At 57.2% G+C, this 13,581-nt stretch overlaps 1 protein-coding gene across 3 annotated transcripts; it reads left to right on the top strand.

The window, feature by feature from the left end:
- The first annotated feature begins 486 nt into the window (after positions 1-486).
- On the top strand, positions 487-12,530 carry CDR2L (cerebellar degeneration related protein 2 like). Of its 3 annotated transcripts, none has more exons than XM_001916104.6 (5): positions 487-979; positions 7,740-7,852; positions 8,098-8,246; positions 8,810-8,974; positions 9,922-12,530. In XM_001916104.6, exons 1-5 carry the CDS (start codon positions 904-906, stop codon positions 10,811-10,813), a joined length of 1,395 nt encoding a protein of 464 aa, XP_001916139.4. In that variant the 5' UTR covers positions 487-903; the 3' UTR covers positions 10,814-12,530. The 3 variants fall into 3 exon arrangements, with proteins under 3 accessions (XP_001916139.4, XP_070083039.1, XP_023507830.1); XM_070226938.1 differs by lacking the exon at positions 487-979 and adding an exon at positions 1,701-2,025; XM_023652062.2 differs by lacking the exon at positions 487-979 and adding an exon at positions 3,712-3,821.
- Positions 12,531-13,581: the final 1,051 nt, after the last annotated feature.

The raw sequence follows: 13,581 nt of genomic DNA, 5'->3' as shown, positions 1-13,581 counted from the left end.
ATCCCAAGCAGAGGGAAACAGGACCTTAACGGGAAAGGCCCAGAATGCAAGTAACACACCCTCAAACTTCGGCACTCCTGGCCTGAGGTTTCCGGCCACAGGCATTTAAACACTCTTCCTGAAGGTAACTAGAGTAATACTCATTCGTTCAGAGTGTCCATGGAAGGTATCAATGGGCCAGCCTGTTCTAGGCACTGAGAAGCCAGCTGTGAACAACAGAAAGAGCCTTGCTTCCAGGAGATCTAGAGGGAGAGAGACAAAACAACAGGTAAACAAAATAAATTAATTTCAGACCGCGAGCGGTAAACTGAAGGAGTCGAGTTTGGAGGGAAGGTGGGGTTGATCCAGCAACAGCCGGACCCAGGCACCAGGGAGATCCCGCCCTCGGCCCCGCCTCCAGCTTTGCATAAATCTCCTGATTGGCCGGAGGCGGTCGGCCCGACCCCGCGGAGCGGGCGGCTCGGGAAGCGCGGGGCGGACCCGGCCAAGATGCAGCCGCGGCTCCGGGTGTCGCTCGGCGGGCGTTGGGCAGCGCGGGCCCGAGCCGGGCAGGGGGCGCCCGCCGCGGCACCCGCGCTCTAGTAGCGCTCCAGACCTGCCGGCAGGCCCGGGCCCTTCTTGCTGCCGTCCCGCCTGCCGTCCCTGCCCCTCCACCCTTTGTGCTGCCTCAGCCCGGTGCCCTCCGCTCCGCAGGACCCCGGCCGGGCCGGACCGCGGTGGCGCGCCAGCCCCGCGTGGGCGCCTGATCTGCGGCCGATGGCGAGGGGGCGCGGCGCGGGCGGGGGCGCTGCAGCCCGAGTCCGCGACGCGGGAGGCCCGGCCCGCCTCCGCCGCATTGTCCCGGGCCCCGCGCCCCGGCCCTGAGCTGCGCCGCCGCAGCGCTCACCCGCGGCCGGCGGGGCCATGCGGAAAGCTGCCGGGATGGAGGACTTCGCAGAGGAAGAGGAGCCCTGGTATGACCAGCAGGATCTGGAGCAGGGTGAGCGCGGGGGAGGGGGACAGGAAAGCGGAGTGCGCCCCGCGACTCCTGTCCGCTTCTCCATTGTTGGGCGGTATCACCCCGGACCTGGACCCGACCGGCAGAGACCTGCAAAAGTCGGGGAGCGGTCTTCCTCTTTTCCCTGATGACAGGGGCATACTTCACCCAGCCTGCCCACCCCATCTTAGAGGCCAGAACTGCCCAGGCGCCCCTGGGATTGTTAGGGGCCTGAGTGCTGGCTGGAAGTCTTCGGAGGCCGGGAGGTGGCTCCTTCGTTGGGTTTTGCTGGGAAGGGTGGGGCGTGTGTGTAAGGGGGACGTTATCCCATTCCAAATCCAGCGGGACCCTTCCCTGCCAGGATTCCTGAGCTCCAAGATTCTCAGAAAGTTTCCCCAACTCGCTTTCTGTCTCCCCAGGGAGGGGATGGGGGTTCAGGGACCTTGCCGGTGGAGAAGCAGAGACTCCACGTCTTCAATTTGCCTTCCATGAGGGAGGAGCCCCCTGGCCCTTTGCCTCCTGGCCCTGTCCAAAATGGCTCATGGTTTGGAGGGGGTCAAATTTGGGAATTCAGAGCAACGAGCCAGATTAGAGCCTGAGTAAAGATGGAGGCACCCTCCACCCTCAGATGGGAAGAGAGGGTGACTGGAAGGGGGTTAGAAGCTGGTGATGAGGTGGCCCAAGTGACATCACTCAGAATAGGGGGCGGGGCTGTTAGGGCAGGAAGGAGGAGGCCTTAGAGGGGCAGGGGCAAGGCATGCTGAAGTGGACTCTAATCCACCCCCGCCTCCCCCCAAGCACCTCATCCTTGGGTGGTCAGAGCTGGAGAGGACGAGGAAACATGTCCAGGAGAAGTGAACACAGTCACCCAGCAAACCAGGCAGGGGTGGACACAAGACTGCTTCAGCACGTACTGACACCCCCTCCTCTGGGTCTCTATCTTCCAGGCACCCAACATCTGGCTTTGCCCTCATGCGAGGCATCTACCCAGATCCTGGAGCCTTTGTTTTCTGATCCTGACCCATGTCTCCACGTGGCCAGATTTGCTGGTAGATGAGGCTCCGTCCTTGTGCTCAGGACTGTGTCTTAATCAGAGCCCCTGGGGGACCAGTGTGGGATTGGGGGTGCTGGGCTGAACTCTGCCATACTCTATTCTAGAGTCTACCCCCAGCCTCCCTGCCTGGAGTGAGATGCCCAATATTGGCATCCCCCTCCCCCATCCTGGGCGTTACCCCCAAAACTTTGCATTCCACGAACACTTATCAGGCTCCACTTAAGTGTCAGACACCATCCTGGGAGTTGGGAATAGTCCCAGCCCTGGCCCCTCTAGGTGCGCCCCGGCAGGTGGAGGTGAGCCTGTAACTGAGTGTGGGCGAGAGGATGCAGTGAAAGGGCTTCATGGACGAGGCGGGCCCAGAAGGAAAGATTGGAAGCTGAGTGCCCGGGAAGATGGCCTCCCGGGAGGCAGATGCTGATATTGTTGCTGTCTCATTTCATTCCTGCACCCCTAACGAAATCTCTGGCACCATGCCTGGCCCAGATGTGGGAGGAAGGAGCCAGGGAGTAGGGGTGGGAGATGTGCTGCTTCCGGAAAGGGAGAGGTGTCGAGATTCCAGCTGGGCTGGGTGGCCATGCTCTGGGGCCAGGGTGAGGGGTGGGCCCAGCGGCCCCCCACTTTTCTGGCCCTGCTGGTCTGCAGCAGTCGGCCTCAGCCTGAAGCCCCAGTAGTAGCCAGAGCCCAGGAACAAGGAGGGATACCAGAAACGAGAGAGTCTCAGAAGAAATAGGGCTTTTGACCAAAACCCAAATGTCTGCTCGCCTTGGGCCAGTGCTGTGCTGAGCCTGGGAACGTGCTCTCCCCTCAGGGGACTACGCGTTCCAGCAGAGGAGGCAAAAATGGGACCAAACTAGCTACTGTGACGAGTGACAGGGGTTCTGCAGCAGCTGTGGGCCCCGCAGACAGTGAGAGCAGAGACAGGGGGGCCTTGTGCTGTGAGACTCAGAAAGGCTAATGCAAAGGCCCCTCCGAGCTAGAGGGTGAGTAGGGGCTCCCCAGGCAGAGGAAAGAAGGCAGGCATTCTAGGTGGAGGGGACGCTGGTACTAAGGCACAGAGCAACATGACTGGAACCACACATGACTGGAAAGTACGAGTTATCTAGAGTGCTGAAGGTGGGGCTCCGAGGAAGTCCCAGGCGTGGGGCCCGGCATGGAGAGCTGGATGTGGGGGTGAGCATGGGCCAAAGGCCAGCCACATTGGGGATCAGGTGCCTGTCGTGTCCCCGTTCCCTATACCCAATCCCCAAATTCTCTCCTGCCCAGCTGCTCCCTAGTTGCCTCCGAGTGTCCCAGGAAGCGGTGTGCTCAGCCAGCCCAATCTCCCCTCCATGTCTGTTTCCCCTTGTCCGGGAGGCAGGCCCCACCTCACTTTCGGAAGCTTGGCCATCGAGATCCTGTTTGACTTTGATGCTGTTCCGTCCCAGTGGAGGGAGACAATTGGGGCAAGCAAGGTCCTCGATTCTCACTGTGTCCCTCTGCCCATGGCCACAAGCACCTGTAAAAATAGAAAAAGCCATTAATTATTAAACACTGGCACTCTCTCTCCCCGCCTCCCTCCCCCAGCTTGGACCAGGCATGGCGGGCCCTGTGGGTGCCTCTTTCCAGGCTGAGAGATGGCTGCTGAGTCACAGATTTGAAGTCCTGGGCACCTGACCTTGAGTCTCAGCCTCAGGGGAAAGCTCTGACGTGGCAAGGGGAGGGAGGTGACCGGACCCCAATTCTGTGGATCCAGAGTTCCTGACGTTGGTGCCCAGGAGGTTATGAGCAGGATGCCCGCAGCCCTGCCAGGTGGTAGATCGCCTCCCCCCCCCCCCCCCCGCCTTTATCTTTGTGTCTTCTTCCCTGTGCCTGTCCCCATTCCCTTTCCCACCTCTCTGCTCTGGAGCCTATGGGACCCCAGCTCAACCCCAACCAGTGAGGAATGGTGGGATTTCAGGGTTTCTTTTCCAAGACATCCCCTTGGCTCCCAGCTGTTCCCTCTCAGGTCTCTGGGGCATTGCTCATGAGCAGCACCTCAGCAAACACTCAGAGGGCAAAACTGCTGAAGCCACTGCAGGAGACCCCAGAAAACTCCAGGGTCCAGGCAGCAGAGGTGCCAGTTCAGACTCAGTACCTTCCCTGGCTTGGTCCAGTGTGACCATTCATCTGGCCATGACAGGCTGTTTATTACTCTGGCTTCTACTTCCGACTTAGCCAGCTTCCCCATTCCCCCACTCCAGCCTCCCACGCGCTCTGATCCAGGGGGAGCTGCACCCTCCCAGAGCCATCACCAGCCCTCAGCTAGCTGGTGTCCTTTCCCCAGCACTTGGCTCCCCTCTGTCCTCTGCTCTGCAGCTTCTAGACTTTTCCTGTGATCCCTCCCGGCAGCTTTGACCAGCTTAGCTTGCATCGTGATCCAGTTTCCCTGAGACAGTTTCTGAGATTCTCCTCCACTCAAAACAGCTTCTGTTATATTCCCTTCCTCCCCATCCCTGAATCACATTCGCTGCCTTTGCAGGGCAAGCTTCAGTTCCCTGGTTTATAGTGTGACTTGCAGCTGCCCCAGCCCGCTGGCAGCGGGAATGCACACACAGCTCAGATGCTCGCCTAGAAGGAAGAGCATAAAGCGCAGTTGTTATTGGCCTTTCCTCACTCTGCCTCTGAGCCCGTGGCCTTGGACTCTAGGTTAAGCTGCACGGGTTCCACAGAGCCTGTCCCCTGATGCCAATGTAGGAGGTGGCATCAGTAGCAGTGGCCTATTCACAGACCACCTGATAGTTCCCAAGGGAGAAAATATTGATGAGTGAGGCCCTCTGTTCATCATTTTTATTTATTCCTGAATTATTTGATAGTGTTTGGGGATGAGCCAAATGCTCACCATCCCATTTGAGAATAGGAAGATGGGGTGGCTCCTTCATCACGAACTGGGGGTGGTCTTGCCGGGCTCCTGAATTTCCACCAAGCACTCAACATGACACAGGGCTGCAGTTTTGTGATCCTAACATCAAACTTCACGCTTTGTAGACAGACCCCTCCAGACGTGCCCAATTTATAGTTAAGAAGTTCATACAAGTGTCCTCGTTCCCCTACTAGGTTTGTGTTAGGTAACTAGTTTTCTTGGCATCATCGGCAAGTTCATTGCTCAAAGCTAAAGATTCTTATCTGAGATTTATGTGATTCAGTATTTTTTAATGGCTGAGGTAGGTGTTCAGGAAGGCGGCTTTTGTTTTTCCAGGCTAAGTTATGGCAGCCTTGCTCTGCATCCTTCTCAGCCAGGGAATGCCTCCGGGTGACATCTAGGCACAGGGCCCTCCTCCCAGCTTAGGCCCAGGAGGACTCTGGCTGCTTCAAAACCTCACCTCCATGCATGGGGGCAGACTCCAGGTTTGTTCCTGACGAGCAGCTTGGCCTTTTGTCCAGGCCTGCTGTCTGCTCAGGCCTGTCTGGCTTTCGGAAGACGATGTCAGTCCTACCCCAGCCTGGCTGAAAAAAAACCTGAGGCTCTGCTCTCAAATGCCCACTGGAGTTACTGTTCTCCAGGGCTCTTCCAAGAGGAAAACCCCCACCCCAGGCCTGTCCGGGGCGAGCAGCGGGCTGAGCTGAAAGCACTGTATTTGTGAAACTTGCCAGGAGGGGGTATAGAGACCATGCACCCCCTCTATACTGTGCATGGTGAAGAGCTGGATCCCTGGACCACATCACATTGGCCCCCAACAGTTGCCTCCAGCGTCTTCATCCGGATCGACGCCATCAGCCTACATTGGGGGCTTTTCTAAGAAACAGCCTCACAATGGGAGAAAGAGCCAGGCTTTCCTGGACAGCACTTTGGTAGAAGGAATCAAATAGACCCAGCCTTTGCCCTGGTAATTCTCTTTCCAGGAAGTATCCTCAGGAAATAGGCTGTAATTTGCACAAAGATTTTTGTACTATGAAGTTAATTACAGTTTCATTTTTAATAGAGAAAAAGTTGAAAACACCCTAAAAGTCCAACAATAAATACTACTTAGGGATGGCTATTTGGGGACCTGCATAGACTGTTCACCTCCACTAAAAATGACCCTCTAGATCTGTGTTGACACAGAAAGCTGTCCATGCCATGTTATTAAATTAAAAAAAGTGGATCTGTTTACACAAAATTGTGTCCATAGCTGTTTTAAGCACAGAGAGCTGTTTAGGAGGATGGTTACCAGTGTGTTGACAGCACCTCACTCCAGGTGGTGCTTTTCCTTCCTTCTACCCCATCTCTCCCCACTCCCCCCTGCCCCACACACAGAGTGTGACTTTAATTACTTACAAATGTTCTTTCGTAACCACTTGGGGCCATGTCGGTTGTTTATGGAATTCCCAGTGATAGGTCTAAGAATAGATGATGTACATTTGCAAGTAATTTTTTGTCACCGTTTTTTAACCTTTCTGTACTGTTTAATTGTTTATGTCAAGTGCACCTTAACACAAACCTTAAAGCTCTTCTAAAAAGCAAAGAGCTGGGGCTGGCCCGGTGGCGTAGTGGTTAAGTTCATGTGCTCTGCCCCATCAGCCCAGGGTTGTGGGTTCAGATCCTGGGTGCGGACCCACACACGCTCATCAAGCCACACTGTGGCAGCATCCCACATACAATATAGAGGAAGCTTGGCACAGATGTGAGCTCAGGGACAATCTTCCTCAAGGAAAGAAAAAAGAAGCCAAGAGCCTTGTGAACTTAGCCTGAGCCTGTCTAAGGGCCTCTTTGAGGGCCTGCTCCCCACCCCACCAGTCTCAGCTGCCTATATCTTTTTTTTGATAGTTTTTTTGAGATATAATTCACACACCATATAATTCATTCATTTCAAGTACAAGACAACTTAGTGGCCTTTAGTTTATTCACAGAGTTGTACAATCATCATCACAATCAATTTTAGTGCATTTTCATCACTCTGCCTAACTCTTTTTAGAAACGAAAGGAATATATTTATGAATATGAATATAAAAGGAGGAGGTTGGGCCACAGAGCTCCGAAGCCTCGTCCAATTCTAATACCCAGCCTGCCCTTCTGCCCCTTCCAATGCGCAGTGAGCTCCTGGTCACCCTTCCAAGCCCAGTTCAAAGGCTGCCCATCGCCTGAGCCTCCGCTGTCCCCAGGAAGACTGAACTCTCCCGTCCCTATCGTCCCAGGGCATTTGCCCCTATGTTTGTTGATGCTCTTATCACATTCCACTCATTCGTTCTTTCAAAAGAGATTCACTGTGCACCTGCTCTGTGCCAGGTACTGTGCTAGGGCCTGGGGATATCGGTGAACGAGACAGGCACACTCCCTGCACTGTGGGCTAACAGGTAGTCAGGGGAGATGAACAAGGTAAATGAGCAGATTGTAAGTTAGATGCTGACATTTGCTAAGGAGAAAAATTAAGTGGAAGGGAGTGCATGGTCGGGGAAGGTGCAGTTCTGAATCAATGGGGAAAGGCCTCCTGGAGGAGGTGACATTTAACACAGACTTGAAGAAGGAGAGGGATGAGCCCTGGGAGTCTAGGGAAAGGACTTTCCAGGTAGAAGCCACAGCCAGTGCAAAGCTTTAGCTCCCAGCTTACAGCCCCTCCCAGGCCTCCAGGTTCTCCGAGGGTGCCACCGTGTCCTGGTTGCTTGGGGTCCCCAAGGTCCAGCCCAGAATGAATGCTCAGAACATCAGTGGGGGTCCTCTGACTTCATTCTCCCACTGCTCATGTTTCTCCCACCTTCTGCCCCTCCCTCCAGACTTGCACTTGGCCGCGGAGCTGGGGAAGACGCTGCTGGAGAGGAACAAGGAGCTGGAGGAGTCCCTGCAGCAGATGTACTCCACCAACGAGGAGCAAGTGCAGGAGATCGAGGTGAGGGCCGCACAGGCTCCCCCGCCCACCAAGGGCCCCTTGGCCTGTGTATGCCTTTGTGCAACTTAGAAAAAGGCACCCTCTTAGCAGACACAGCCTTGTGCAGTTCGCAACCTGTACAACTGTGCTGCAGATGAATACCCCAAAGTAAACCTGTTCCTAGAAGTGGGAGGAGGGCCCAGGCAGAGACATTTTCCCACCCCTGTTCTGAACGTTACTCACCTCCCCCCACTTCACCCCCCCAGTACCTGACCAAGCAGCTGGACACGCTGCGGCATGTGAATGAGCAGCATGCCAAAGTGTACGAGCAGCTGGACCTGACAGCCCGAGACCTGGAGCTGACCAACCAGAAGCTGGTGCTGGAGAGTAAGGCTGCCCAGCAGAAGATCCATGGGTGAGGGCTGGGCAGAGGGCTGGGGGGCAGGTGAGGGAGAGGCCCAGCGCTGGGTGTGCATGTGGGTATATGGTTTGGTGGGTGTGACTCATGTTCCTTCTCCCAGAGGCCCAGGCCTGGGAACCTGGGATGGTAGTGAGTTTGCCCTTGTCGGTTTTTGGTGGTTTAACATTGAGGCCACTACCCTCCTTAAGCACCAGCTATGCACCAGGCTCTGTTTAGGGACTGGGGATATGGTGATGGGGATGCAAAGACACTGTCCCACCCTCTTGGGAGCTCACAGCCTGGGAGGGAAGGCAGGCGGGTAAATATTTTATTGCAGTGCAGGGTGATAAGTGATAGAAGAGGGTACAAGGGCTGAGGTGGCTCAGAGGGGAAATGGTCAGCTCGGCCTGGGGGGTGGGGAGAAGGGTGGGTCCTGGGAGTTCCCTGTCTGACCTCAGCACCAGGCAGCATGGCCCAAGGCTGCCCATCTGCCCCAGCCCCACATCCCTCCAGGGCTGCAGTGAGGAGGGCTGGCCTCATTCCCTTAAAGTCCCTCTCATGCCTGTCCCCCACCCCAGGCTGACGGAGACCATTGAGCGCCTGCAGGCCCAGGTTGAGGAGCTGCAGGCCCAGGTGGAGCAGCTGCGGGACCTGGAGCAGCTGCGAGTGCGCCGGGAGAAGCGGGAACGCAGGCGCACCATCCACACCTTCCCCTGCCTCAAGGAGCTGTGCACCAGCCCCCGGTAGGTGAGGGCCCCATCATGGGTGGAGCAGCCTGGACCCTGGACTGTGTCTCCGAGTGCCTGGGACTGCTAGCCTGGGGAGGAGGGAGAGGGTGGGCACCAGGCAGCAGGTGGGAATGAGAGCTGGTGCATGGCCTGGGCCATCAGAGAGACTGGTCCTGTTGCTAACGACGGTCAGCAGCTGGCGCTTCCTGAGCACCGGCGCTGTACCCACCACTCTAAGTGATTTAATTCTCACGGCAGTACCATGAGGTGTGTTATCATCCCCTCTACTCAGATGAGTAAATTGAAGCTCAAAGGTTATGTGTCTTATCCCAGGTCTCTAGAATTCTAACCAGGAGGGGTTAATCACTATACCTTTCAGTTCCCATTAAATCTTCTTAATGGGATGACTTCTTAATGCAAGAACACATATGGTGTATTTAGCGGGTGTTTCAGTAAGGGTCCTGGCAGGAGACAGAGAGCATCTCGCACAGAGTAACTGAGCAGCCACTAACAAAGAGGTATGGGCGAGGTGGAGGGAGACCTCAGGGACACTGCAGCGGCCCAGGGCTGCAATAGGGAGGAGCTGTTACCATCCCTAGGCCTACAGGGGCTAGGAGAAGGGAGGGTACCGGAACCGAGAAGGTATGGAGGGTGCTGCCTGCCGCGCTAACCAGGAAAGGAGCCTGGAGAAGACATCCCCCTGACCTTCTGCTCCCACCCTCTGACTTCCTGCGGGTGCCTCCATTAGCTGAGCTCAGGAGAGAGCCAGGAAACCTGGCTGAAGCAGACCATTGGTGTCACCCTCCCAGGGCAGACAGCAGGGGGAGAAGGGCCGGGAGTGGATCTAGGGGAGAAACAATGTCCAGCCCAGTGGACAAGAGAGATGCAAGTGTCCAGGGCTGGGATCCCAGGCCTCGGCCATGACCTCCGCCCTCTCCCTGCCTGCTCTCGCTCCCTCCCAGGTGTGAGGATGCCTTCCGCCTGCACAGTTCCTCTCTGGAGCTGGGCCCACGGCCCCTGGAGCAGGAGAACGAGCGGCTGCAGACGTTGGTGGGGGTGCTGCGTTCCCAGGTGAGCCAGGAGCGGCAGCGCAAGGAGAGGGCGGAGCGCGAGTACGCGGCGGTGCTCCAAGAGTACTCGGAGCTGGAGCGGCAGCTCTGCGAGATGGAGGGCTGCCGCCTGCGCGTGCAGGAGCTGGAGGCCGAGCTGCTGGAGCTGCAGCAGATGAAGCAGGCCAAGACCTACCTGCTGGGCCGGGAGGACCACCTGGCCGAGGCCCTGCTGGCGCCCCTCACCCAGGCCCCTGAGGCCGACGACCCACAGCCAGGCAGCGGGGACGACTCGGGCGCCCAGGACGGTATCTCCTCTCCGGCCGCCTCCCCGGGCCATGCCGTGCGCAAGAGCTGCAGTGACACGGCACTCAACGCCATTGTGGCCAAAGACCCCGCCAGCCGGCACGCGGGCAACCTCACGCTGCACGCCAACAGCGTGCGCAAGCGGGGCATGTCCATCCTGCGGGAGGTGGACGAACAGTACCACGCGCTGCTCGAGAAGTACGAGGAGCTACTGAGCAAGTGCCGGCAGCACGGCGCCGGGGTGCGGCACGCCGGCGTGCAGACGTCACGGCCCATCTCCCGGGACAGCTCATGGAGGGATCTGCGCGGGGGCGAGGAGGGCCAGGGGGAGGCCAAAGCCGGTGAGAAGAGCTTGAGTCAGCACGTGGAGGCCGTGGACAAGCGGCTGGAGCAGAGCCAACCCGAGTACAAGGCGCTCTTCAAGGAGATCTTCTCCAGGATCCAGAAGACCAAGGCTGACATCAATGCCACCAAAGTCAAGACGCACAGCAGCAAGTGACCCTTTCCTGCCCCGGGCCTACAGCCTGCCCCAGGGTCAGGCCGTGGGGTCCCTCATGCCTGGGCCATGCAGCCTTTGGTGAGGGAGCCCTTTAGCAGCAATATATCCCAGTGGAGGCCGCTCTCTGGCCCAGGGAGCGTGTGGGGGATGCAGCATGTTCCCTGCTGACCTGAGAGGCAGTCCACACATCCTGCCTCCCGGGACCCTCCACTCAGCCCAAGGGCACAGCTCAGAGTTTCAAAGCCAAACATCCCCACTCCCCTGGGGATTCCCAGCTCCCCTAGCCCCGGGCTTCCTGACCCTGGGCCTTGCTCTCAGATTTGTGGCGAGGCTTCTGAAAGCCATTCTGGACCAGTTGCCCTTTTCTTTTTCCAAGTTCATTTTTTTCCGAGAGATTTGCAATGCAAGGTCTCCCTGACCCCTTGCCACAACTGGAAACACTTGAAGGGGGACTCCAGAGCCAGCTGTTACAGGTTCCAGGGGTCTCCTGGACCATCCACTGCTTCTCCCCAGCTGTGATGCGCTGTCATTCCCGGAGCACCAGCTGTCCTACCCCCAGGGTCCTGACCAGGTCAGAGATAGCCCCTGCCATGCGGAGCAGAAAGTCTTAGCCAGGCCCCAAGTGCCGCCCACTCCAGCCCTGGTGAGGGGGGGGGCCTCGCCCTGGAGACCCTCAGCCCACTGTAGATCTGTAGCCAATCAGAGCAGGGAACAGGGAGCTCCTCAGCAGCTATACACCGGCTGTATACCCTGTTCCCCTCAGAGCCAGCCTCTTTGGGTTCCAGCCCTGGAAATGCCTTCTGGGCATTAAGCCGTCCAGGGATCTGGGCTGAGGGGAGCCCCCCATCTCTGCACGCCCCCTCTGACTCACTGAGCTTGGCCTCTGCCTGCCCCCATCTCAGGGACCATGACGTCTCATTCACTTCCATGCTCCCCACCGGCCTACCCCAGTGCAGGTCATGCCTGCCACCCCCGGGATGCCCCCGGCATGTGCCACCAGCCAGTGGTCCCAGCGTCCGCCCCTGCCCAAGATTCTCATCCCACACTGAACAGTATTGAAATGGGACCAGGATGGGGAACATCTCCTCCCTCCCATAAAATGCCTGCTCTTAACCTCCCACTTTTGTGGGGGGCTTTTGAGGACCCAGTTGGGTCAGGGGGTTAATCTTTTGTTAAGGCTTCAGACAGTCCAGCTTCAGCTAAGAGATGCCCAGGTCCCCAGCTTGCCCTGAGCAGTTCTTCAGGGCTTCCAGTTCCTTCTGCTGCCCATCCTGAGACCCTAGAAATCGGAGGAGCCACACAGCCCAGTGGAAGTTGGTGGCCCCGGCCCCTGTGCTGGGAGCCCAGTGGGGAACCTTCATGCCTTATTTGTTCCGAAGGGGTAAAGGGGTTTTCTTAACAAGCATGCCCGACCCCCCTGGAGGCACCACCCTGTTCTCCGGGCGGCACTGTGATGAGAGCTGTCAGCTGGTCCTGTTCACACATCTTGGAACCTTTTGTCCTTTGGAGCTGGGCAGCTCCCAGCCCTCCATGTGTCTGTGATCTAGGGTGGAGGGAAGGGGTGGGACGGGGTGGAGGAACGGCTCCTGCCTGTTTGCTCCCCTGCTCTGTAGCAGCCGACCAGCGTCACCTTTGAAGTATACATGAGAGAAATATATTTACAAATGCTTTATTCTCTTCTTTAATAAAAAACGCATCAGTATTCTAAAAGCAGAAATGGCCCCAGAGCCATGGTCCTGTGTCTGTGTGTCACACACCGCCTCCCATCACAACGGTGAGGAGAGGGGGACAGCCTGAGCTTCACTCTCCTGTGATTGGCAGCCAAACAGCTCTAAAGAGTAGGCTTTTGGAAGTTACCACATTTATTGAGTGCCAGCTATGTTGCCTTGCAGGGCACCCCGTGCTGGGTGGACCCTCCTTCCTACACAGATTTCGTAAATTCCCTCCTGCAACCCACACCTGCCAACAGCACAGGTGACTTCAGAAGCTGAAGAAAATGCTCCTGAATCTTGGAGGGGTCAGTTTCTTGCTGCCTTTGCCACTCTCCCATTTCCAGACAGAAAATTCAGCTGGCTCTGGATCCCAATCCCACATGGAGAAGCTTCCAAGGTATTCTCTGGGAGGTAGGCTCGGGGACCCCCAACCAGCACCGCCCACCCCCCCCCCCCCCGACGTTCCTGAAGGAGCCAGGAGCAACCTCCCTCGGATCCTGGAGGTGAGCATGGTGTGGCGTGGGGAGTCCAGAGCTGGGCCCCATATTGGCAGTTTCTATGCTTTTTACATCAACTGAACTGTGTGGGGTTTTAACGTGCCCAGCATACAAGTGGCTGTCAGATTTTCCTCTCCTGCTGTGACCTGTCTCCAGTGGGATGGAGAGCACATTGTGGGTGTGATACCTAGCGCAGTCACGCCTGAGGAGCACAGGAAGCTGTCTGTGGCCTGTATCCAGCCACCCTTCTCTCCTTGGCCTTTTAAATCGCCCTCTGAATATATTTTTTCCCATCCCTTCTTCCTTCCTGCCACCACTTTGTCCTTCCTCAGCTGCCTCCCTAGGTTTTTCCCCGGCCTCTCCTGCCTGAGACTGACAATCTTCCCCATCCCAAGACAAATACATTGAACCTCTTTGTAGGGAATTGGTCCCCCCTTCCACCACCCTAGGAAACAGACCTGCCTGCGCCCTCCCTGCAACCCCTGAGCTGAAAGCCCTGGGTGTTTCCAGGGAACTAGGCAGACCAGGGGCGGGCGTGAAGGAAGCCGCTTTCAGGACA

This window comes from Equus caballus, chromosome 11, assembly GCF_041296265.1.
Source record: "Equus caballus isolate H_3958 breed thoroughbred chromosome 11, TB-T2T, whole genome shotgun sequence".
NCBI classification, from domain to species: Eukaryota; Metazoa; Chordata; class Mammalia; order Perissodactyla; family Equidae; genus Equus; species Equus caballus.
Note: the sequence above shows the minus strand (reverse complement) of the source record. Positions and strands in the feature narration are given on the sequence as shown.